Source organism: Rhinatrema bivittatum, chromosome 3, assembly GCF_901001135.1.
Source record: "Rhinatrema bivittatum chromosome 3, aRhiBiv1.1, whole genome shotgun sequence".
NCBI classification, from domain to species: domain Eukaryota; kingdom Metazoa; phylum Chordata; class Amphibia; order Gymnophiona; family Rhinatrematidae; genus Rhinatrema; species Rhinatrema bivittatum.
In genome coordinates, this window is record NC_042617.1 from 423312565 (window position 1) to 423336819 (window position 24255).

Sequence of the window (24255 nt, forward strand, 5' to 3'; positions counted from 1 at the left end):
GGTGGACCAGGCTAGATGCCTGATCCAACACTGGTTAAGGAGGCTTTCCAGAGACACTCCTTCATGTAACAGGCTAGCCACAGGATGGCCTCATGACAGACAGCACCTTCCCCCAAATTACATGATCAGGACACCATCATGCTGCTACTCTATAGACCCCTTAGGTGTGTACACATGAGGCACACCACCACTTAATGGCTCCATGGCTAGAATTGGTTTTGCTGCCGCTCACTGAAGACATCATGCGGCTAGGTATATAAATTACAGCACGGCTTCTATGCCTTGCGGTACGTGTTGATATCTGTTGTTTGTGTGCCTTGCCTTGTCTCCTTGTCTTCTTTTTGCCGTGCTGTTTCCCTGCCTTGCCTTGTTTGTCCTATTGTGTCCTGTTCTCCTATTCCTCAGTGTGCATTGTGGGCTGGATTTTAAGAGGTACGCGCAACCTGGCGCACACAAATATATGCCCAATTTTATAACATGTGCGCGCAGCCATGCGCATGTTATAAAATCCGGGGTTGGCGCATGCAAGGGGGTGCACACTAGTGCACCTTGCAGGCACCGAGCCCTAGGGGAGCCCCGATGGATTTCGCCATTCCCTCTGAGGCCGCTCCAAAATCAGAGCGGCCTCAGAGGGAACTTTCCTTCTACCCCCCATCTTCCCCTCCCTTCCCTTCCCTTCCCCTCCCTTCCCCACCCCCCAGCCCTACTTAAACCCCCCCTAACCTTTATTTTACAAGTTGCGCCTGCCTCTGGGCAGGCGTAGGTTATGCGTACCTGCCAAGTGCCAGCGCATGATCCCCTGGCCTAGCGGCCCTATGGAGGCCTTTGGCCACACCCCCGCCCCGGACAGCCCCGCCCCTTTTTCAAGCCCCGGGACATACGCGCATCCCGGGGCTTTGCGTGCGTTGCTGGGCCTATGCAAAATAGGCTCAGCGCGTAACCCCCCCTACGCGCATAAGGTTTTTAAAATCTGCCCCTGTCTATCTATTTCTGCCTGATGCTTGATTCTGACCTCTGCTATGGTCACCGATTACTCCTTTGGACTTCCTTCCCCAACCATGGCCTGGACCCACCTTGGCCTTGTCCTCTGGCCATGTCGTGATGTTGCGATCTTGCCTTTGGGTCATGCGATGGATTAAGGCCCTGGCCTAGGCCAAGGCACAGGCTTCTATACCTGACCTCTAGACCATCCCCCGGTATCAGGATCTGGCCTCCAAACCTTGCTGCTGCATTGGGCCCTGACTGAGGCCTAGGTGTCAAGTCCCAGCCTCCAGGCTGCAATCTGGCATTGGTCCTAGAGCTGGGCTGAGGCCCAAGTGTCAGGACCTAGCCTCCAGACCAGGCTTGGTTTCCAGCTCCAGCTGAGGCAAGCGTCTTGGCATCTGGCTTAGGCTCTGGCATTGGGTATAGGCTGAGATTTTGGTTCAGGCCTACAAGCCTTGGCCTTACGTAGAGTGTAGGCTGAGGTCACAACAATATGCCTCAGTCTGTGGAAGGCCAAGGCTTCAGCCTCAGCCTAGGCATTGCCAGTGGATCGGGAAGTGTGGGATGGGTCGGGAGGCCCTTTGAGGCTCATTTCCTGTTTTTGTTCATTTTTGGGGTGTTTTTTTTATGTCTGATTCATTTTTTTAAACGAAAGAAACAAATCAAACATTAAACATATCGAAATTTGTAGGGAAAACGCCTCCCGAAAACAAACAAAAATACCTCACATTTTTTACCCCTCCACATCCCTAATTAATACCAACAGTTCTTGCACTGATATTCCTCTTTGGCTGCCCCTTCCCATGCTTACTGAGAAGGGCGCTGACACCAGATATTGGTCTGAGGAAGCAATCCAAGCCTTCCATCATCTCAGGCAGGTATTCCTCCAATACCCCTGCCTTCAACACTCAGATCCATCTAGACTTTTTATTGTAGAGGTAGGTGCCTCTGCCATTAGGGTAGGAGCTGTCTTCACTCATCACAAAGCTTCACATTTAGAACCATGTAAAGTGCAGGTAGACTGTAGTTCATTGGTGATAACCGTTTTTGTCAGGCTAGCTAACAAGCTGATCTCATATTTTCTATTTTAGACTGTGAACACCAATATTTTCTCATCTATGGAATTTGTCAAATTTATGTTTGCAATTTTCACATCCTGAACATCTTTAGAAGTCAAATATACCCAGGTTTATCCCTTTATAAATTCTGAAATCCATAGTAGTTCTATTAACCAGATTTTGGAAATCAAGTTTCTGTTCCTGCTAGAAATAAATTATAGTGCTTGAAAGCCATCCTTTAAATTAATGGCAGATTCTTGTTTTAAGATATTCTATAAGTTGTAACAATATGCTTATAGTATTGCATCTTTCTAATTTTTTACAATAGGCTAACACATAAAAAATATATTGTATATTGCAAAACCTGGAAACAAGCTAGTTATTTACAATAGTGTGATCATTAACTTGTTTGATGGATGAAATGGATCAATAATGATAAATGTGTTGCTTAAAAATCATATTGTCAATATTTCTCATTCTCCTTCCCTAACCAAAAAAAAGAAACAATAGAAAAATGGCAGGAAGCAAAGAAAAACAAGATCCATGCCAGTCAACAATGCCCTACACAAATGTAAAATCTAGTATCTAAAGCTGGCTTACTCTATTTATTAAAATGTGTGTTTTGTATTACTTTTACAGCTTCAGTTGCATCCACATGTAATGATCCTGGCATTCCACAAAATGGCAGCAGATATGGTGACAGCAGAGAGCCTGGAGACACTATTAACTTCCAATGTGACCCTGGATATCAGCTTCAAGGGCAAGCTAAAATTACCTGTGTGCAGCTCGACAATCGATTTTTTTGGCAACCAGACCCTCCAACATGTCTAGGTATAGTACTGAGTTAAAAAGAAACAAATATTTCTGTTTGCGATATAGTACTGGCTTCATCCAACTTGAGTTAGAGGGTGTTGTCAGAGAAGTGAAAAGTAAGTAGTAGCAGAAGTGATAGCTAATTTCAAGTATTTGGCATTATGAGGCACAGTATTTGAGAAGGAGGTGGAAATGTCTTGATAGCATAGTTACATTTATAAATTGTAATCAGATGCAATATATATATATATATATATATATATATAACCACCAAATGAAAATGTCAACTTTTTTTCTAAAAAGCAAAAAAAAAAAAAAAAGAAATGTATTATTCATTTCAGAATACTCATATTTCTAATGAGAAAATTGCAATCTATTTTCAAACATTAATGCAGCTTTACATGAGAAATATATTTTACCATTTACTTATTTAGACATTTGGACAGAACGTTACACCACCATGCTTTACATAAAAAAAAAAAAGTTCTTGCATTCTACTTCCAGTTTCTTTTACGATGAATTACATTAAGCTACAATAGCATTCCCCCCCCCCCCCCCTTCCAACAGCTTGCAACCTGTATGCCTGAAGGAATGGGCAACAAAACATCATATTTGCTAAGCATTTTCTTCTTTGGAAGAGAATGGGAGAAAAGTTTCAGTGAGTCAGGACCTTATTCATAATGGAATATAATTAACTCTGCATTTAACCTCCATAGAAGTGAATTTGAAAGGAATTGCTTTTAAATTGGAAATAATTTAGAGGCTGAGAGGTATTTTGTTTCTCTCTATCTATAAATCTTTGAATTAGCAAAAATTAATTGTACAAAATGGGGTAAATATTTTAAAAATCACTGAGCAAGTAATATTACTGGTTGATTCTAGCCATTTGATTGTAGGTGAATTTTCAGCTGAACACAGCTGGCTTAAGTATTCAACTGAAAATTCAGATAAATCTAGCCAGTCAAAATTTGACTGATTCGATTATCGAACTGATTCATTAAAGTGAGGTAATCCATGCTATTCTTAATGTGGGTTACCACATGTTGGGCCTGTGACAATTAATACAGACGTACCCCTTCTTAATGATAGCGTGGGCTACTATGCTGTAGGGAAACAGCCTCTTAGCCAGTTAGCTGAACAGCTGAAGCCTAGAAAACCTGTCCCAATTCCTCCTTGCTTCCTGAACTCACAGGGATGGCAACATTCAAACGGGCACGCGGGTGCACATATACATGTGTGCATCAGCACATGTACAGAGATGCAGCCATTTTATAACATGCACATGGTATAAAATAGCCTAGGCATGCGTTATGTGTCCACCTAATTTTAAGCTTGTATGCGTCCAGCAGCATAAGTCAGTTTATGCATGTGTAACTGCCTGTATTTTAAAACAGATGCATGCCCAGCGGAGGACCAGTTTCACCAGTTCATTTACCAATTTGCCCAGTGTTAGGGTTGCCGACTGGCTGCAGATTTTCAAGACTATAAATACAGGCAGGCAGAGAAGTAAAACCAAGACTGGATCAACCTATTCTGAAAATCTGGAGCCAGTTGGCCACCCTACCCAATATTCTCTTAGGTCCTCCCAAACCTCCTGGCTATACAGCCTATCCTTCCCCAAGTTACTCCAGACTCCCCTGAAACCCCTCACAGATGCCTGTATTTGTTTTTTTAACTTGTACCTCCTCCATAGCAGAAGTAAAGTTACGCAGAACTGAACCTGGGCACATACCCAGGCGCATAGGTACTGCACGCAAATCTCTGGTTCCCGCCCTGAAATGCCCCTCCCACCCCACCCATACCATGCTCGTTTTTCTTCCAATGCCAGATGTGCACGACTTGGTACTTTTGCGCACATCTACCCACTTTATAAAATAGAGTGGACACAAGCAAGTGCTAGATACATGCCCACCTCCTAATTTTGGTGGGTCCAGCTTTTAAAATTCACCTCTAAAAAAATTATATATCTATCTATCTATATATATATAGATATATTTAATCATGCTGGTCCCCATTTCTTCTCCTTTCCTTCTGATGGTGCCTGATAAAAAAAAGTGTGCCCTGACATCTCTCCTATCCCTGCAAAAAAAAAAAAAAAAGCATGGATAATGAGGGATAATCTCCCCCCTTCCCTTCTACTGCCAGAAAAAAAGCTCTGTGATACACTGGGATACCCTATTTCCCTCTTGTACATAAAAGGATAAAGAGATAGCCAGGGGATCCCCTCCTCTAGCCTCTTGTAGAAAAAGAAACTGGAATATGAGGGAGGAGATTAATCAGCCAATTTTCTATCTTTTCATGGACAAAAGGAGACAGGGGATCCTAGGGCATTTCAACCAGATTTTTTTTTCTGCCAGTGGGCAGGAGGGAAGGGGTACCTTGGGTTGACACATGCTTATTTTGGGGGAGGGGCAGAAGGAAAAAGAAGGGGATTGGTGCAGGGAGCATCATTTTCTCTATTATAAACCCTCAGAGTGGAGGGAATGGGGATGGAATCTGGCCTCTTTTTTTTTTTTATTTAAAAGACACTATCAAGAGGAAGGGAGGGAAGGGGAGATGGGGCAGCTGCACAATATTTTTTGCAGACCATCAGGAAGGAGAGAATTAAGTTGACCTGCCAGATTTAGGCCTGATCTTCCAATGCCAAAATTTACGGTAGCCAAGTCAGGCGGCTATTACTAAAAATAACTACTACTCACCTTGTCACTTAACTATCTCCCCCCAGTTGACTCTGCTCCTGGCTTTCCCAGAAGTTGACTGGCTAAATTAGCTTGCTAAAGAAATTTAATTGTCTAAAGTTAACCAGATAGTTGTCAAGGGTTAATGCACTAAGACGTGCACTGAAAACAGGCACTTGTATTGAGCTCCTGTTTCCCTAATGCGCACGCAGCCAAATCCCCTGAGCACCCAATGCAGTATGGAAATGATGGCTTGAATAAAAAAAGGGCGTGCTAGGGAAGACTTGTGCATCCATAGTGCTCAAATACATTGGGCACCCACAATTGCAACGAGCATCCAATGCATTCTGCTTCTTCAGGCTGATTTCTGTGTTATTTTGCTAAGGTTGCTGAAGATGGGCATAATTAAACGACCCTTGCTATGAGCATCTAAGTTGTGCTGCCATAATTTTTTTTTTTTAATAAAGTCAATATATATTTATTTTTCAACACCACAAGCAGTTAAATGTCACAACGATACTAAGTAGGAGGACACTCAGAGGGCCGTATTTTTTTTATTTTTCATGAGCCAATAACTCGCAAATTGACTTTACGCCAGCGCCAGGGCTGGAGTTAAATTTATGGCGTTAAAAAGTGTGCGTTGGATGCCCTGCAATTTCCTACATCGGAGGGTAATAGCTAATAGCCTCATCCACATGGAATTTACATGTGATGGGAGCTGTTGGCATACATTAATTTGGGCACATGTTTTGGATGCGCTAATCTCCTTATTGCATCAGGTGCTAGTCTAGCACTTCCAAAACACAGCTCAACCATGCGTAGACTCATGTGCTAGGCTGAGCGAACTTTATTGCATTGGCCCCTCAATTTCCAAAAGCTTTGATTTAACTGGCTAAGTCCTTGCCTGTCTGGCGAGATCCTTTTTAATACTGCTCTATTTGCAATATGCATCGGAATTTCATTCATGATGTGGAACAGAGAAGAACACCAATCTAATAACTATTCGGTATGTCTTGTATATTTTTCAGTTAACCCAGGAGATTAACACAATATAGCGAATTCTGCATTCAAAAAAGAATTTTAAAAATTAAGTACAAATTGCACCCCTCTTCATTGTTCTACATCATAAATATATGCATCTAATTCCAGTGTGGTTATTATGTGAACATTTTCATTAAGCTACACAGCGGCAAAATATGTAGCTACGTTTGTTCTCATGTAAGAGAAAAGAACATAAGAAATTGCCATACTGGGTCAGACCAAGGGTCCATCAAGCCCAGCATCCTGTTTCCAACAGAGGCCAAACCAGGCCACAAGAACCTGGCAATTATCCAAACACTAAGAAGATCCCATGCTACTGATGCAATTAATAGCAGTGGCTATTCCCTAAGTCAACTTGATTAATAGCAGTTAATAGACTTCTCCTCCAAGAACTTATCCAAACCTTTTTGGAACCCAGCTACACTAACTGCACTAACCACATCCTCTGGCAACAAATTCCAAAGCTTTATTGTGCGTTGAGTGAAAAATAATTTTCTCCGATTAGTCTTAAATGTTCTACTTGCTAACTTCATGGAATGCCCCCTAGTCCTTCTATTATTTGAAAGTGTAAATAACCGAGTCACATCTACTTGTTCAAGACCTCTCATGATCTTAAAGACCTCTATCATATCCCCACTCAGCCATCTCTTCTCCAAGCTGAACAGCCCTAACCTCTTCAGCCTTTCCTCATAGGGGAGCTGTTCCATCCCCTTTATCATTTTGGTTGCCCTTCTCTGTACCTTCCCCATCTCAACTATATTTTTTTTGAGATGCAGCGACCAGAATTGTACACAGTATTCAAGGTGTGGTTACCTGTGTTCAGTGCACTTGATGTAGGTAATTATTTTATTTATTTTATTTTAAAACATTTGTTGCCTGACCTGTCTATGTTTAGGGTGGGGTACATAGAATATAAATGAGTTTTGAAATGTGTTATGATTGTATGTTAATACCTAATCCCAGAGGTAGAAGTTGCCTATCAGATATCAAGACGAAAGGAATGGAAACATTTGAGGAAGTGGGTTGATTAGAATTGAATATTTTACCTGATTGTAATCCCATTACATGTTATTTGCACCCCTGTCCATCATTTTTGGTGCAGAACCTTCCAATAGAATTATTAATAGGACTCCAATTGATTATAAATGAGTCATTGAATGAGGGAGTTTATGCAGTGATATTGAAAAAGGTTCATAATTTGCTCCCTCTTGAAAAAGATAGGGGCGGACAAGGAAGATACAGTGAATTACCACTGGTTTCTAATAGTCCGTATTTGTCTAAATTTGTAGAAAAGGTGGTGACTATTCATTTAACTTGTTGTTTAATGGATAACTATGTTCTGAATGAGTACCAGTCAGGATTTAGACTTGGCTATAGTACCAAAACTGTTTTAATAGCACTGAACTATTTGATTTGTGAGAATTTAGATAAAGGAGAGGCTGTGGGACAATTTTTATTGGATCTTACCAGTACCTTTGATGTGTTAGACCTATGAATATTGATCGGTAGATGTAAGGACTTGAGACTGTCAGAGTATGTGCTGAACTGGATATCTTCCTTTCTGAACGATAGGCAGTTGCAAGTGCATGACAGGGAGGAGAAGGCAGAGGCCTATAGTCTGGATTGGGGGGTACCTGAAGGCTCCTCTCTATCTCCATTGCGTTTTAATATTTTTTTTTTGCAACTGTTGGGGGCCTTAATCCATAGTTTGGGGTTTAGAGGATACATTTATGCAGATGATGTCCAGATATTGTGTCCATTAGCAAAAGATCCAGTGATGATAATAACTAAGATTCAGGTGGGACTGCAGCTTTTAGGGAGTTGGTTGCAGGAGAATAAGTTGATTTTGAATGAGGAGAAAACAGAATGGATGGTTTTTACTATGGAAGGCCATCAGAGAAGTTTAGAATTGAGGGTTGGTAAGAAAAGATGTGATAACATTCCAGTAATTTGGGTAATTAATGATGATAGTCTGTCGTTTGAACCTCATATTTCTTTGCCATGGATATTTTTAAAGTTGGGTGTACTGAGGAAAATAAGGAATAAAGTAAGTGTAGTGGTGTTTAGGTCAATAGTTCAGGCATTAGTTATGCTACTATTTGACTATTGTAATGGAGTATTGATAGCGGTGACGGCTAAAAAATTATAACAACTTCAGGTGATGCAAAATATGGGAGCCAGATTGATTTTTGGCTGCCTTAGACATATTAGTGCTAAAATGTTGTTGAAAACACTACATTGGTTATCAGTGAGAGAGAAAGAATTTTATTTAAGATCATAAACCTCATGTTTAAGGCATCTAAGGATTAGGGATGTGCAGCAGGGACGGATACGTTCGATTCGGTATTCATATCCGTCGGGACCCAAATCCATTACATCCGTTTTCGAGGGACCCTGATTCATCCATTAGTTGCATATGGTATTCATTTCCCATTAAAGTTAAGAAAAACCCCATCCCAACCCTTTAAATTTAATTAACTACAACCCCCCACCCTCCTAATCCTCCCAAGACTTGCTAAAAGTCCCTGGTGGACCAGCAGGGGTCCTGGAGCAATCTCCTGCACTCGGGCTGTCAACTGCCAGTATTCAAAATGGCACCGATAGCCTTTGCCCTTACTATGTCACAGGGGCTACCGGTGCCATTGGTCGGCCCTGTCACATGGTAGGAGCAATGGATGGAAGGCACCATCTTATGCTCCTACTATGTTACAGGGGCCGATCAATGGCACCGGTAGCCCCTGTGACATAGTAAGGGCAAAGGCCATCGGCGCCATTTTGAATACTGGCAGCTGACAGCCGGAGTACAGGAGATCACTCCAGGACCCCCGCTGGACCACCAGGGACTTTTGGCAAGTCTTGGGAGGGTCAGGAGGGTGGGGGTTTATTCATTAGTGATATGTTGCATTCATGGGGGTTCGCCATATGTTTCGGAACCCCACAAGTGCAACAAATAGGGACCTATTCGTTGCGGATTGTGCATTCATTCTAAAGGAATGCACATCCCTAATAATGATAAGGGAATGACTTATCTGACTAATAGGGTACAGAAATATATTCCAAAGTGTCTGTTGAATTCCTCAACAGAACCATTGTTCATAATACCAAGAGTGAGGCAAGTAAGAAAAGAAAGATTTAGAAAAAAGATGTTCTCAGTGTAGGGCCTGGATGTTGGAACTCAGTTCCATTAGATATTTGACTGGAGGCTAATTATTTGAGTTTTAGGAAAAAAGGCATGGCTGTTTCCATGCTATGATTCATTTTATTTGGTTTTATTATGAAATGTGATTTGTGCTTTTCTTTTATTGTATCTTATTGTTGTAAACTTCTTGATCAGCGTACTGTTAGTGCACTATAAAAGATTTGTGAAATAAATAAATGTTACATTTATATGTGTAACTCCTTTGAAAACTCACCTGACACTGGGTAATTTTCTAAAGGAGTTACGTGCATAAATGTAACAGTATATCATAGCAATTTTCAAAAGCTTATGTAGGGGATAATTTTCAAAAGAATGTATGTGCTTAAAATTGGATTTTAAGCATGAAAGTGGACTTTTGAATATTGATACAGTATATGCCATTGAATTATAGATTTTACATGTATAAATGCACTTTAAGGGGATTATTTTCTAAAGCTTTATCGCATGCATTAGGGCCCTAACGCACACGATAAGGCCAAATTGCATGCAAAACGGGCATTTTTGCATGCAATTATAATGCAAATTAGGGAGAGGGGGCGGAGTCAGCAGTGGCTTTGCTGCCAGCGATAATGTTACTAACATTATCGTCGGCAGTAGTGCGCCGAATAGCACCACCTTTCATGGTGGCGCTATCCGGTGCAAAGGCCGGCAGCCGGCGCACCATCGTGGTGCAAAGGCTGTGGGCTTTCACAGGCCCGCCCCCGTTTTCGCAGGATTCATCATTCTGCGAAGAATGATGAATCCAGACTTAAGTATGTTAAGTGAGCTTTAGAAAATGGCTATGATAGTATGCTATATTTGCACATGTAACTACTTTGAAAATTACTTCTGTGTGTAAAGTGCATTTACACATGAAAACTAAGCATGTAAATCCTTTGAAAATTATCCCCATAGATGGCATTTTCAATTATGTATGCCTATGTTCTCAACAAGATTCCCCCCGCAGTTAAAGAGGGGCAGATGACCACATGTATTTTGTACCTGCAACAGATTTCAAACAAGAAGTACACATGTTTTTTTTGCTTTGAAAATTGGTACAAAATATGTGGCACATTGGTAAATAGCACGTGTAGCCTTTGTCTCAATACAGATAATTTGAAAATTGTCCCATTATTTAGAAGGAATATGCCTTTACTTTTCACAGTAAGACAGGAAACTGGATCCTGAGGATATAACCTCCCACACCTCAGTGGTAAACTGCTAGTCATAAAAATCTAACAACATGATGACTTCTAAACTTTTTTCTAGCACACTGTGGTGAGCAGATCTCAAGCGCTTTTACAGTGTAACAATAATTTGAGTTATTCCCTTTAAGCCAATTTTACAAAATTGTAGATGCACCAATAAAAGGATGCTTCTGGTGTTGAAAACTCTCCAGTTAAACAGCTTTAGAATGGAAATTAGGAATCTTCAGTATACTAACTCAATTTCTGGATTGCCAAGATCAAATGTTCTTCAGTATTAAATTCCAATAAAATAGCATAAAACCCAATGCTTTCCTAATTAACATATTTCAATTTCCATCTCTTTATAGTCTGTTTTAAAAACCCAAATTTTAATTAATCTGCTAAGCGAGTAAATTGTAGTCAAATGGCATGCACATAGATACTACTTAATGTGCCATTTATTCAGGGTGACCTTGAGGGGGGTTTTCAGTTTAAAATAATCTTTATTGTTATATACACAGCAGTAATGAAATCCTCTAAGGTCTTATAAAGCCAAGATATACAGCTTTTAAATTCTCACAGTGCACTTATTTGAATATACAGAGGATAGGTGCAATTTAATAGATGCACTTATTAGCATTCTGAACACTGTCAAACAGCCATTCATGTTTATTTAATGGCTTGTGTTGCTCTGACACTTCATAACTTTCTCAATAGCAGTCTTAAGTTTTTACTTTGGGCTGAATCATCAGAACACATTCAACATTTACAGTTCTTTACTGAAGTAATAGGAGCTGGCAGATTGTACCTGATTTAAAAGAAATAGATACTTCTGTTGTTTAGTATTGTCTAGAATTTCACAAACACTGATAAATTTACTGCAAAAGTAAGCAGAAAAAAAAAAAAAAAAGGAACCGGAACAAATGAGAGATTGACTGTATTCAAGGTGAGCTCTCAGGATGAGCCACAACTTAATATTAAGTTTTACTGCTTTATCTGTGTTATTAGACTTTTTTTCTGTTTGCTAAGCACATTTAGATAGATAGGTTGAACTAATTGAACATTAGTACTATAATATAATTGGTTAAAATATCTTGCCATAATCAATCTATTGTCAAAGTATTGCAGAGCTAATGGCATTATAGTTTGCTCTTCACTGGGGATTTTCATACTTTCAGACTATCAGGCTAGCTGCCTTGAAGTGACCTGTTCCTTTGATATAATATATAATTCTGGATATTCAGCAGGATCAACATTCTGCTGAATATCCCTGAATAAAGTTATCCAGGTAAATCTCTCCAGAAACTTGGAAACCTTACTGACTAGATTTGAACATCACTGTGTATGCATATTTGACCAGCAATACCCAAAGAATATCACCTGTTAAACAGTAAGAAGCTGAATCAAACCTCCCTCATTTTCAGGCTGCATGGCCCAATCCCCTGACCCACTTCTCAGGCAAACATCTCCAAGAACCACCCCCAAGCCTCCCCAGAACCAGTATCAAACTTGCAAACCTCAGGAACTGAACATCCTTCCTCCTCCTCTTCCACATTCCCCCAATTAAAGTTCACATTAAAAATAATTTAAAGCCTGCAACTTTGGTGCTCCCATTTACCTCCCTCCTCTGCTAAGTCAGCTCATACCCTCCAGCTCTACCAGCCTGTCCCCAGATCTTGCTTGGCAACTGGAAGTCTGTATCTTGTAGGGATGTGAATCGGGCTTCGGACGATTGAAAATATCGGACCATATTTTCAAAATCGTCAAAAATCGGGGGCTCCCCCAAAACGATAGGAAAACCCCATGTTATTGATCGTGGGGGTTCTCTTATCATTTTGGGGGAGGGCAGGAAAAATGGCACACAAAAATAACCCCTAAACCCACCCCGACCCTTTAAAACTAATCCCTTAGCTTCCCCCATCCTCCCGACCCCCCAAAAAACATTTTACAGGTACCTGGTGGTCCAGTGGGGGTCCCTGGAGCAATCTCCCAATCCTGGGCCATCGGCTGCCACTAATAAAAATGGCGCCGATGGCCCTTTGCCCTAACCTTGTGACAGGGTATCCGTGCCATTGGCTGGACCCTGTCACATGGTAGGAGCACTGGATGGCCGGCGCCATGTTGTGCTTCTACCATGTGACGGGGCTGACCAATGGCACCGGTAGCCCCTGTGATATAGTAAGGGCAAAGTCTATCGGTGCCATTTTGAATGCTGGCAGCCGACGGTCTGAGTGCAGGAGGTCGCTCCCGGACCCCCGCTGGACTTTTGGCAAGTCTTGTGGGGGTCAGGAGGGTCCCCCAAGACTTGCCAAAAGCCCCTTGTGGTCCAGCGGGGTCCAGGAGCAATCTCCTGCACTCGGGCCATCGGCTGCCAGTAATCAAAATGGTGCCGATAGCCTTTGCCCTTACTATGTCACAGGGGCTACCGGTGCCATTGGTCAGCCCCTGTCACATGGTAGGAACACAAGATGGTGCGGGCCATCCAGTGCTCATACCATGTGACAGGGTCCGGCCAATGGCACGGATACCCTGTCACATGGTAAGGGCAAAGGGCCATCGGCGCCATTTTGATTGGTGGCAGCCGACAGCCTGGGAGCAGGAGATCGCTCCAGGGACCCCCACTGGACCACCAGGTACCTGTAAAAAGTATTTTGGGGGGTTGGGAGGATGGGGGAAGGTAAGGTATTAGTTTTAAAGGGTTGGGGTGGGTTTATTGTTTATCGGCTCGGGCGCAGCCGATAAACAAAACTGCGATTGGGCCTGATGAAAAAAAAAACATGTGAATCAGAACCGGAATCCGAACCAATTCCGGTTCCGATTCACATCTCTAGTATCTTGCACCTGGCTTCCAGCGGGTCCACTGTTGCATTGTCAGAGCATCTTTGACAGCAATAATTTACAAGTAGCTCAAGTGACCACTGCTGCCATCAGAGCAAAACTGAGAGCTGGATGTAAATCTAGCTCCTAGACACCCTGCAAAGTTTGTGGGATGGGGGAGCTGGTGAGATGAGAGGGCATAAGCTGACTTGGTGAGGGGGATGAGGTAAGTGGAGGCACTAAAGCTATGGTCATTACATTAATTTACATGTGAATTTTTTTTTAATTTCTATTTTATTGATTTTTTAACAAATTATATTCAAGAGAAAAACAAATCTTGATAGAAAACAGAGATACAGAATAATAATTGAATCTGTCATATAATGTATTAACTCATACAGAAATGTATACTTCTAAAACTATCAGTATCTCAAATCAAAGTTCACAATCAGAGATCACAAGACTTAAATCTAAAAAAAGGAAAATTGTATCTTACAATTTACTTCTAAATAGAAAATAAGCTTTTATATTAATATAAGTACATTATTTCCTAAGGCAGACTATATATCATACTTTGCACTCACTCAATAGGAGAGGAACTACCTGGTAAGGGATTTTTACCAACAAGGAAAGCTGTAAGCTGATTTGGTTGTAGAAAAACATATGATAATCCTTGATATTTTATAAGGCACTTACAGGGAAATTTTAGAAGGAACAAGGCTCCAATTTCCAAAACCCTAGGTCTCAGTAGGAGAAATTGTTTCCTTCTTTTTGAGGTGGTCCTTGAAAGATCACGGAAAATATTTACCTTAAGACCCAAGAATCTCTCTACTCTATGTCGAAAAAACATTTTTAATGTCCATTCTTTATCTGCCTCTAGAGGAGGCAGCAAAACACTGCACAGAGCGGCAGTAGCCACAGAGGCATTCACGGAGCGGGATGCCAGTGGCCAGTGGTTGGTGTTCCGCCTTCACGGAGCGGAGGGATGGAGGGCTGCTATCTCCAAAAAAAAAAACAAAACAAACAAAACCAACAAACAAAGCAGGGGTGGGTAAGAGTATGGGGCAGGGGTGTGGCCTGCTTGTTGCGGCGGTTGCTACCCCTGATTGAGCTGGATGTTCACTGGGATGCGGATACGGCACTGCTCTCTGCATTGGTGGAGGGGTGGAAGGGAGTTGGGGCCGGAGGGTGCTGGAAGCCAATAGTGATGGGTGAGAGGGAGAAAAAAGGGGGGGGGGGGGAAATGTATGAACTGTATGGCTTGCTGGGCAGACTGGATGGACCGTTTGGTCTTCTTCTGCTGTCATTTCTATGTTTCTATGTTTCTATATATATATGAGACCACTAAAGTAGCAGGATTAATCTGATCTTTCTGGGATGTTTCCAGTATTTCCGTTAAATTTAACTGTAAGAGACCTGTTAAAGTGACATTTTTTTCTCTCCTTACCTTCCATAACTATTCTATCCTTATTAGGTGATATATAATAAATTTGTGATATTACTAGTAAAGCTTGATCTGGAATCTTTACAATTTCTACCATATATTTTTCCACATTTCCTTTGGCGATATAAACTGGCTCTTAGGAAAGTTAATAAACCAAAGGTTTTTCCCTTTTAATACATTTTCCATGTTTTCTAATCTACTATTCAGTATGGTCCAGATCTTAAAAGATACGTGCGGGCGTAGATTTGTTCGTGCAACCCGGCGTGAACAAATCTACGCCCGATTTTATAACATGCACACGCTGCCACATGCATGTTATAAAATCCATGTTCGGCGCGTGCAAGTGGGTGCACACTTGTGCACCTTGCATGCGCCAAGCCCTAAGGGAGCCCCGATGGCTTTCCCAGTTCCTTCCGAGGCCGCTCTGAAATCGGAGCAGCCTCGGAGGTAACTTTCCTTCAGCTACCCCCCACCTTCCCCTCCCTTCCCCTACCTAGCCCGCCCCTCAGCCCTACCTAAACCCCCATCCTGACCTTTGTTGCAGAAGTTACGCCTGCCTCCGAGCAGGTGTAACTTGTGCCCGCCGGTTGGCTGCCGGCGCACCATTCCCCTGCACAGCCGCAATGGAGGCCTAGGTCCTGCCCCTGGACAGATGCGCGTCCTGGGGCTTGTGCGCGCCGCTGAGCCTATGTGAGATAGGCTTGGCATGTGCAGGGGCAGCTTGGGGCAGCTTTTCGGGGGTTACGCGCATAACCCTTTGAAAATCTGCCCCTCTATGGTTATCCTTCATTAAAGCATTTTGAAAAGATAAATTACTCTCCAAATCTAATTTAACTTTAGCAATACTCTCTTTATCAACAGCTATTTCTTTTTCAACATTCCCAATTCGTAATTCCATTTTTCCCAAGTATGTGTACACTGGAGCCATCTGATTGTAAATGTTGGAATTTAATGCTTGAATAGCATCCCAGATAGAGTCTAAAGAAATGACAGTTGGCTTTGTCAAATCAGCTTTCAAAAGCTGGGGAAATACATAATTCTCACCAGGATTCTTCTCCGGTGCAGTGCTTCTGATTTCACCCCCAGTACCCGATGGAAATATGGAGAGACTAGAAATGGCCTCTCCCTCGATCTTGTTTAGATCAGGTAACACCCAACTCCAGAAACACAGGGGGTTCAGGTTTGTGGCCGCATCTCTGCAGGTTTACTTGGGGGCGTCCATTCTACTGGGGATAGGGTGGTACATAACTCTAGAGAGGGGTCGTCTTCCCACAGTCAACGAGACTTCACCTGGTTCCAACATACCTCGGTGTATGTGTGCATCCATGGAGCCCAGAACAGAGGCATGAGGTCCCGGTAGGGCTTCTTTCTCTTTAGCCCTCTGCTTCCAAGTGAGGCATTTAAAAGAATTAAACTGTGCTTTCTGGAATTACTCACATGCAACCGTCAAACTTCTATTTTCCTTGGATCTCTTTGCTCGAGTATCTCCTGAGCTGGTGGAGGTTATGGAGAGAAGGATAAGGAATTTCCAAATATAATTGTTCAGGAAAAACAAAACAAAGCCGGCGTCAGCTGCGTGCCGCAGGGGGGCCGGTTTTAAGGTCTCTCGGCCGGACCCTCCCTTATGATGTCAGATCCAGAAATAATAAACAGCTGTGCCCACCGTTGGGACTGGAATCCCTGCTTCTTCCCGGAATGGGTGCTGGCAAGGTAAAATTAGTACCTCTCCCTTCTCTCCTCCACCTCGGAATTTTCATGTGAATTTTAGGGGGGAGAATGGGAGGAAAGATTTTTGAGCTCCAAGGATATTCAAAAGTGGGCATATATCCAGATAACTCAAAAGTCATCTGGATAAATTCCTTTGAATATCAACCTCATATGAAAACCTGATTCAATGTCCCCATGTGGGATAGGAATCTTCTGGTGCTTCATTGGCTACCCATCTGCTTCCTCTTTCAGTTTAGACGTCTTCTCACCTGCCAAGTGAATTTACTGTGCAGATCCATGCTACCATTCCTCTTTTATTTCACCTGTATCCCTCCTCATTATCTCTATTCATGAAGCAAACAGCTCTTGTACCCTTCTCCTTCATTACTAATACCAGACTCCATGCTTTCTGTCTTGCAGCACCATATGCAGGCCTAGTGCCACCAGGTGTGCAAACTATGCAATTGTACTGAGCGGCATCCCCAGTGGGGCAGCATTGGGAGCAGAGAGAGGCCTGTGTTGCTGCTGGTGGACCTGTTCCCACCAGCAGTGTCAGAAGTGGAGGCCCATGGTGCCACCGGTGGGATTGGGGCCACCATTGGCAGAAGAAAAAGTCAAATTCAGGTGTGCCTCCTCTTTCCTGCCTGCGCGGCCGCAGAAGAAAAATGTTGTCGGAGCCATGCAGGCAGAAAGGAATAGGAGCATTGGCCGCAGGCCTGTAGGAGCAGCAATGTTTATGTGATGGCTGCCATGAGATGGGATCACCAGAAGAGGAGGCCCAGCTTCCTCTGGGCCCAGCCAGAAAAGGAGGCCCAGAAATAAGAGGGAGGCTGAGGCCATATAAAGTGTGTGTGTGTGTGTGTGTGTGTGTGTGTGAGACAGCATGTGAGAGTGATAAAGCCTGTGTGCTTATGTGAGATAGCATTTGAGAGTGAGAGTGTGAATGTGAGTGTGTGTGAGAGAGTGAGACAACATTTGAAAGAGAAAGCATTTTAGAGTGAGAGCTTGGTGTGGGGGTGTGTGTGTGTCTGACTGCATGTGAGTGTGAGAGCCTGTGCCTGTGTGTGTATGCGAGAGAAAGAGAGAGAAAGCATGTGAGAATGACAACCTGAGAGTGTGTTTGAGGGAAGGAGGGAAGAAGGGAAGAAGGAAAAAAGAATGGTGGATAGACAAAAAACAGAAAAAAAAAGAGACTCTGTAAAAGGATTGGGAAAAGACAAAGAAAGGGAAGGTGGAAAAAAAGCCTGTTACCAACCAATTAGAAAACTAAGAACAGACATCAAGGGTAAAAAAAATGTTAAATCCTTATTAGTTTTATTTTTCAGGTGTTATTTGATGTGTCTGCTGTTTTGAAATATTTTATTGATGTTTGGGACCTTTAAAAATAACTTGTATATGAGTTTTTAATTATTTGATCTTTTATTCATCAGCTTTTTTTGAAATACTATTTCTTGATTTTATTGTTTGATGTTTGAGGAATGGTGATGGTTCTGTTTTTTCATTGTTGCACTTTGTGGTGTGTCTGGCTTCTTGTGGTTTCCAGTTCAGTTTTTTTGTCTGCACATTTGTATTTCTACTTTAAGATTGCTCTATTCTGTATTTTGTGAGGGTCTGTTTATGTTATGCATGTGTGACTGAGGTGAAGCATTCTCCTAATAGTAAGTGTATTAGGTTTTAGTACTTTCAGAGAGTCAAGTCAACCCCCAACATACATCACAATAGGCCTAATACCATATAGGTTCCAAATGTCTTTTTTTGCAGGGATTTCTGTTTGGCATCACTGCAATGCATGTAATATAATGTAAGACATACTTTTACCTCAGAATATTGTACTTTGATAAGTTTCATTTACAATATAAATACATGACTCTTAATTAGGTGTATGGAGGAATGGGGGGCATTGTGCAAGGCTCAAAGGTTCACCTAGGGCACTTAATACTCTTGCCGCAGCCATTGGTAGGGGGGAGGAGGTGTCAGTTTTAAAGTTTGTATCACTGAAGGCAGCTGGGTGGATTTTTTGGGTGGGCTGGGACAGAGAATGAATGAACAGCAGGGGGTGGGGGGTGGGGGGGTAGCACAGTAATTGTTCGCACAGGGCAGCAAAAAAACTACCACCAGCCCTGACTGTATGCCTTCATCAGTCTTCCTGATTTAGCATGTTTGGATCACTCTGTCCATATTCAAGTGACACCTAAAACCTCACCCTGAGACAGCTTTTTAATCTAAAACCCTGACTCTTTTAGATCTAAGACTTCTTATATTAAATATGTTTACTTAATAAGTAATTATTACAAATGTGTTTGTCTAAACTAGATTGTGAGCTCCATGAAGAAGTGATTCTGTCATGTGTATCAGTATATGCCTAACAGCAAGAAAGAAATGTTAAATAGTAATAATAATAATTATAATTGTAGTAATAATAGCAGTAGGATGTAAGTGGTCAGAAATGTATATAAAAATGTCAATAGCTCTCCTTGAAAATACAATAATATATTTGCCTCAGAGATATAAAAATCAATACTGTTATCTTAAAAGTTCCTATCGAGTAAGACATCAAGTGGGAAAGTCAGAAGAGCTGGGCTTTGAACTCAGTAGAAGAATACATAATGTCAATATACTAAGCTGTGTTCAAATTACTAAGTTAATATGGGTTAAAGCATTGATTCTAACCTAGTTCTTATCAGCAAACTTAATATCTAGTATAGTAAAGGGCATAAAGCCTTGGACATTGCATTGGACATTGACAACAGAGTTTACAACTAGGTAACATGTGCATTGGCATGGCTGGAAATACATTTGTGTTACTGAGGGCAAACCTTGTTCGTTCACTTTTAAAGTTAAATGATGTGTTGCCACAAATTTGCAAGTACTCCATACAGACCTGTCTTACTACAGTAAATTCTTTGCATGCCCACTATGTTTTAAAGGAAATCTTTAGAAGGGTTGTCACATTGCATAGAAGCACTACGGGACTCAAATTTGTTGTTATGGTAAATTCTGCATGTAATCAGACTTCATAGTGCTCAATAATAAATCTGCCTCAAGCAAAACTGTCAGACTTCACATAGGAGAATGCAGCATAGAAATTCAATAAAACTACATTACAAATTAAGGGGCCAATGCAATTAAAATGCACTGAAAGCAGGCACTGAGGCACTAGGGTCGCTTGCATGCCTCTAGTGCTTCCTTGATAACAGGAGCCACGAGTGGTCAGCTGTCCACTGGTTTAGAAAACGGACACCGATAGATTCGGTGTCCGGTTTCTTAATTGGCGCACAGCCAGTGGTTCAGGAAATGGACACTTGTTAACTGAGCATCTGTTCCCTGAACCCGACTGCCTGCACTTTTTTTTTTATACTTCTTTTAAGATTTTGTTCTTCCTACTTAATATTACAATTATATCACAATACTTAATATCACAATGATATTAAGTAGAAAGATGTACAGAAAAGCAGTATTTTCTGCTTTTCTGTACAACGTTTGAGCGTAAAAATGTGCGTTTTAGATTCACATTTCTTTTTTTTTTTTTGCATTGTGGGTGATTCGCTAATAACCTCATCAACATGCATTTGCATGTGATGAGTGCTATTAGGTTTGCCCCACTTTGGATGCGCAAAATTTAACTACATCTTTTTTCATTTGCGTAAAGGCGTGCGATAGGGGTTTATCATGGTTGCAATGTTTTTCGCACATGCCGTTTAGAGTGGTTTTAAGCTCCTGCAGTGCCAGCCAAGCTATGAGAGAGAGAGAGCGAGAGAGAGCCTAGCCATAATGCCCTCATGCTAGATTGGTATTTATATCTCTATGGGAGGTGGGGCACGTGAGAGGGAGTCCGTCGTTCTTGTGTTTCCGTGGCTCTGGGATGAACCTACGGCGCGTTTGACCGGCGGGCCCGCCTCCTCCTTTTCTTGTCCTGCTGCGGGAGTCGGGAGCCGAGGGAATGCTGGCTTCCCCGAAAGGGAGAAAGAGGGTGGGTGGGTCACCTGGTGCCCCGGACGGATCGACATCCCCAGGGCGAGAAAAATGGCAGGTGCTGCCTTCCTCCCTGTTTTAACTACACCTTTTTCATTTGCATAAAGCCGTGCGATAGAGCTTTATCACGGTCTCTCATGTTATATATGTTCATTGATTAATGAGGGATTGATAATAGTATGACGTCAATTATTATCACCTTTTAGATTACATTTATGCAGCCAATATTGGGGTAATTGAAATCTCCCATTATTACTGCACTACCAAATTGGTTAGCTTCCCTGATGTCTCTGTTCATTACATCATCTCTCTGATCTTTTTGGCCAGGTGGATGGTAATATACTCCTATCAGCATACACTTACCCAACACACATGGGATTTCTATCCATATAGATTCTACTGAGCATTTAGTCTCTTATATGATCTTTATCCTGTTGTACTCTATACCCTCCCAGACATAAAGTGCCACTCCCCCACCAAGTTGATCCGGCCTATCATTGCAATATAATTTGTACCTTGATATAACATTGTCCCATTGGTTATCCTCCTTCCACCAGGTCTCTGTGATGCCAATTATATCTATCTCATCATTCATTGCTGTATATGCTAACTCTCCCATCTTACTTCTTAGACTTCTGGCATTGGCCTACAGACATTTTAAAGTGAGTTTTTTGTTTGCATTAATAATCTGCTTTTCAGTTGATAGGGATAATTTGGAATTCTTTAGCTCAGATGATCTTTACTTATAGGCACATGGACTACTGTTGGGATGCCCTAACTCTCCTGTTTCATTAATATCCTTCAAAGATATATTCCTCTGAACCATGCACTGCTGAGTGACTGTTGGTTTTCCCCATTGTTCTAGTTTTTAAGCAGCTCTATCTCCTTTTTAAAAGTTAGCTCCAGCAACCTTGTTCCACTCTGGTTAAGGTGGAGCCTGTCTCTTTGGAAAAGTCTCCCCCTTCCCTAAAAGGTTCTCCAGTTCATTACAAAACTAAATCCCTCTTCTCTGCACTATTGTCTAGAGATGTGAATCAGAACCGTAATCGGTTCAGTTCCGATTCAAATCTTACAATTTTTATAGTCCAGCACGATTGGTTTTTTGTTTATCGGCTGCGTCCTGAGTGATCTCCCGCTCTCAGGCCAGCGGCTGCGCTAATAAAAATGGCGCCGATGGTCCTTTGCCCTTACCATGTGACAGGGTATCCGTGCCATTGGCCGGCTCCTGTCACATGGTAGGAGCACTGGATGGCCGGCGCCATCTTTAAAAATGGTGAATCACAGATCACCATCATTTTCGACCACTGATTTGAGGCGTACCTGAGGCATCTATCTATACACTTGTAGGAGGATTTTGCCATCTAGGGACTGAATAAATCGAGTTACTCTTATTGAGACAATGTTATTGTGGATGTGGTATTCCTGGAGGATGTAAAAGGGAGTAATGAGATTGTTCCATTATGGCCCTGGTGTGAATCCAAGGAGTGGGCTTACACTTCCCTCATCATTGGAACCAATGCCAATTTGTTTGGGTGACTAGCCCAAAAGTACCAAGAACTGGTGGGACCTGACTATGCTCATGTTTTCAACAGTTATCCTTTTATCAGAAAGACAGGAAGACAAAGCAGTGTCATCCTCAGGTGCTTGATGATGATCTAGTACCAATGAGGTATGCCTTTTCTGAGCCTTTGAGGTTGCCTCCTGAGAAAGTGATAATGGTTACCTGCCACTTAGTGCTTAGCCCCAAGGTGGGGCAGAAGATACTACTGGTTGAGATCCCTCCATATTCCAGTCTGCCTAGTGGATTTTTGGTAGAATGAGGAATATTACCACTCTCTGCAGTGAAGAACAAGCAGTTGCTGATCTTGGTCCAGAATAAATCCAAGAGGGAGATCACCTTACCCCCTGGTTCTGAGACTGTGTTTACAGTGTGGACTATTACTGTTGCGCCGGAGGTGGACCTTGGGCTGAGGTGGGGTTGATGCTACCCGTAGGAGAGATCCTATGGGTCTCCACCATCAGCAGGCAGAGAGGGCTGACGGACGGTGGACGGCTGGAACTTCACCAATACCAGCCTACGGGTTGAGCCTTTGGGTGCTGGGGCCAGCTGGACTTAGGTGGCCTCCGTCAGTGGTCATCGATGGATGGATCAAGGTCAGCCCAGAGGCAGCAACTAGTGTAGGTATCAGTCTGTGCTGGACTAGGCGGAGTCCCGGAGACATGGGCGCCAATAGGAACACAGTCTGACAGAGGGTGCCCAAGCAAGAGCAGGCCAAAGCCTGAATGAACCACATCCAGGACAAAGGCTGAAGAGGCATCTTTAAGCAAGCTGGGAGCAGGGCTAGCAGCAGTCTGGAAGCAATGGCAAGCAAGGCTGAGGACTAGATGAGGAGAGAGGCAAAAGGATGGTCAGATGAAGCAGAAGTCCAGGGCTGGAGAGAAGCAATGGTGGGGTCAAATGATGCAGAAGCATGGGGTTGGAGAGAGGCAATGGAGTAGTCAGGCAATGCAGAGGTCCGGGGCTGGAGAGAGGCAACAGAATAGTCAGGCAATGCGGAGGTCGGGGCTGAAGAGAGGCAACGGAGTAGTCAGGGAATGCAGAGGTCAAACCAGGTTACCGATCCAAAGGAGAGACGAAGGAACAGGAACATAGGAACAGGAAACAGGAACGAAGGCAATCAGGATCGGGAACCAGAAACTGAAGAGGCAACGAGTACATGACTAGCGAGGGGACCTGTTGCTGACATCATCAGCAACAGGTCATAGCAAGGGGACCTGTTGCTGATGTCATCATCTGGGGCTGCGGCCAGGTTCCCACCGCAGGCCCTATTTTAGAACTAGCTGTGCGTGCGTGCGCCTAGGGAGGAGCACGGCGCTGGTTGGGGCAGCATCTCTCCACAGACCACTCAGAGAGGCCATATGTGGAACATCAGGAACTACAGCAGAGCAGGAGGCCCCAAGGGTGGCCCAAGGATGGAGCCAGTGGCCCACAGCTGCTGGCTCCATCCTTGGGCCACCCTTGGGGCAGGTAAGCAATCTATAGATAATGTGACCCATAACACAATTCCTTGAATGGCGTCTATTTAAACATAAACATGTGAACTTGAAAGAAGCAATCACAGGTCTCCCTTGGATAAACACTGATGAATCAAAGTAAAGTCCAAACTAACTCATCATTCAAACCCTTCGGGGAAGCAGAGTATAGGATTTAAATCCAAAATTGTTCACGGTAATTCAAAAGATAATCAGTGTCACCTCCATGTGTAGGTTCCCGCACATAATCTTAAAGGTCCACTTTATTTGTTCAAAAGTGTGTTGACAGTCAATGAAATATTGTACAATCAGAGAACTCAAACTCCGAGTTTTAACTTTACAG

General features: G+C 42.7%; 1 protein-coding gene across 1 annotated transcript in view; it reads left to right on the top strand.

The window, feature by feature from the left end:
- CSMD1 (CUB and Sushi multiple domains 1) overlaps positions 1 to 24255 on the top strand; it is a 4035193-nt gene that overhangs the window by 2992881 nt on the left and 1018057 nt on the right. Inside the window, 1 exon segment of the mRNA XM_029596871.1 lies at positions 2682 to 2873. Within this exon segment, the coding sequence (XP_029452731.1) occupies positions 2682 to 2873 (192 nt within the window).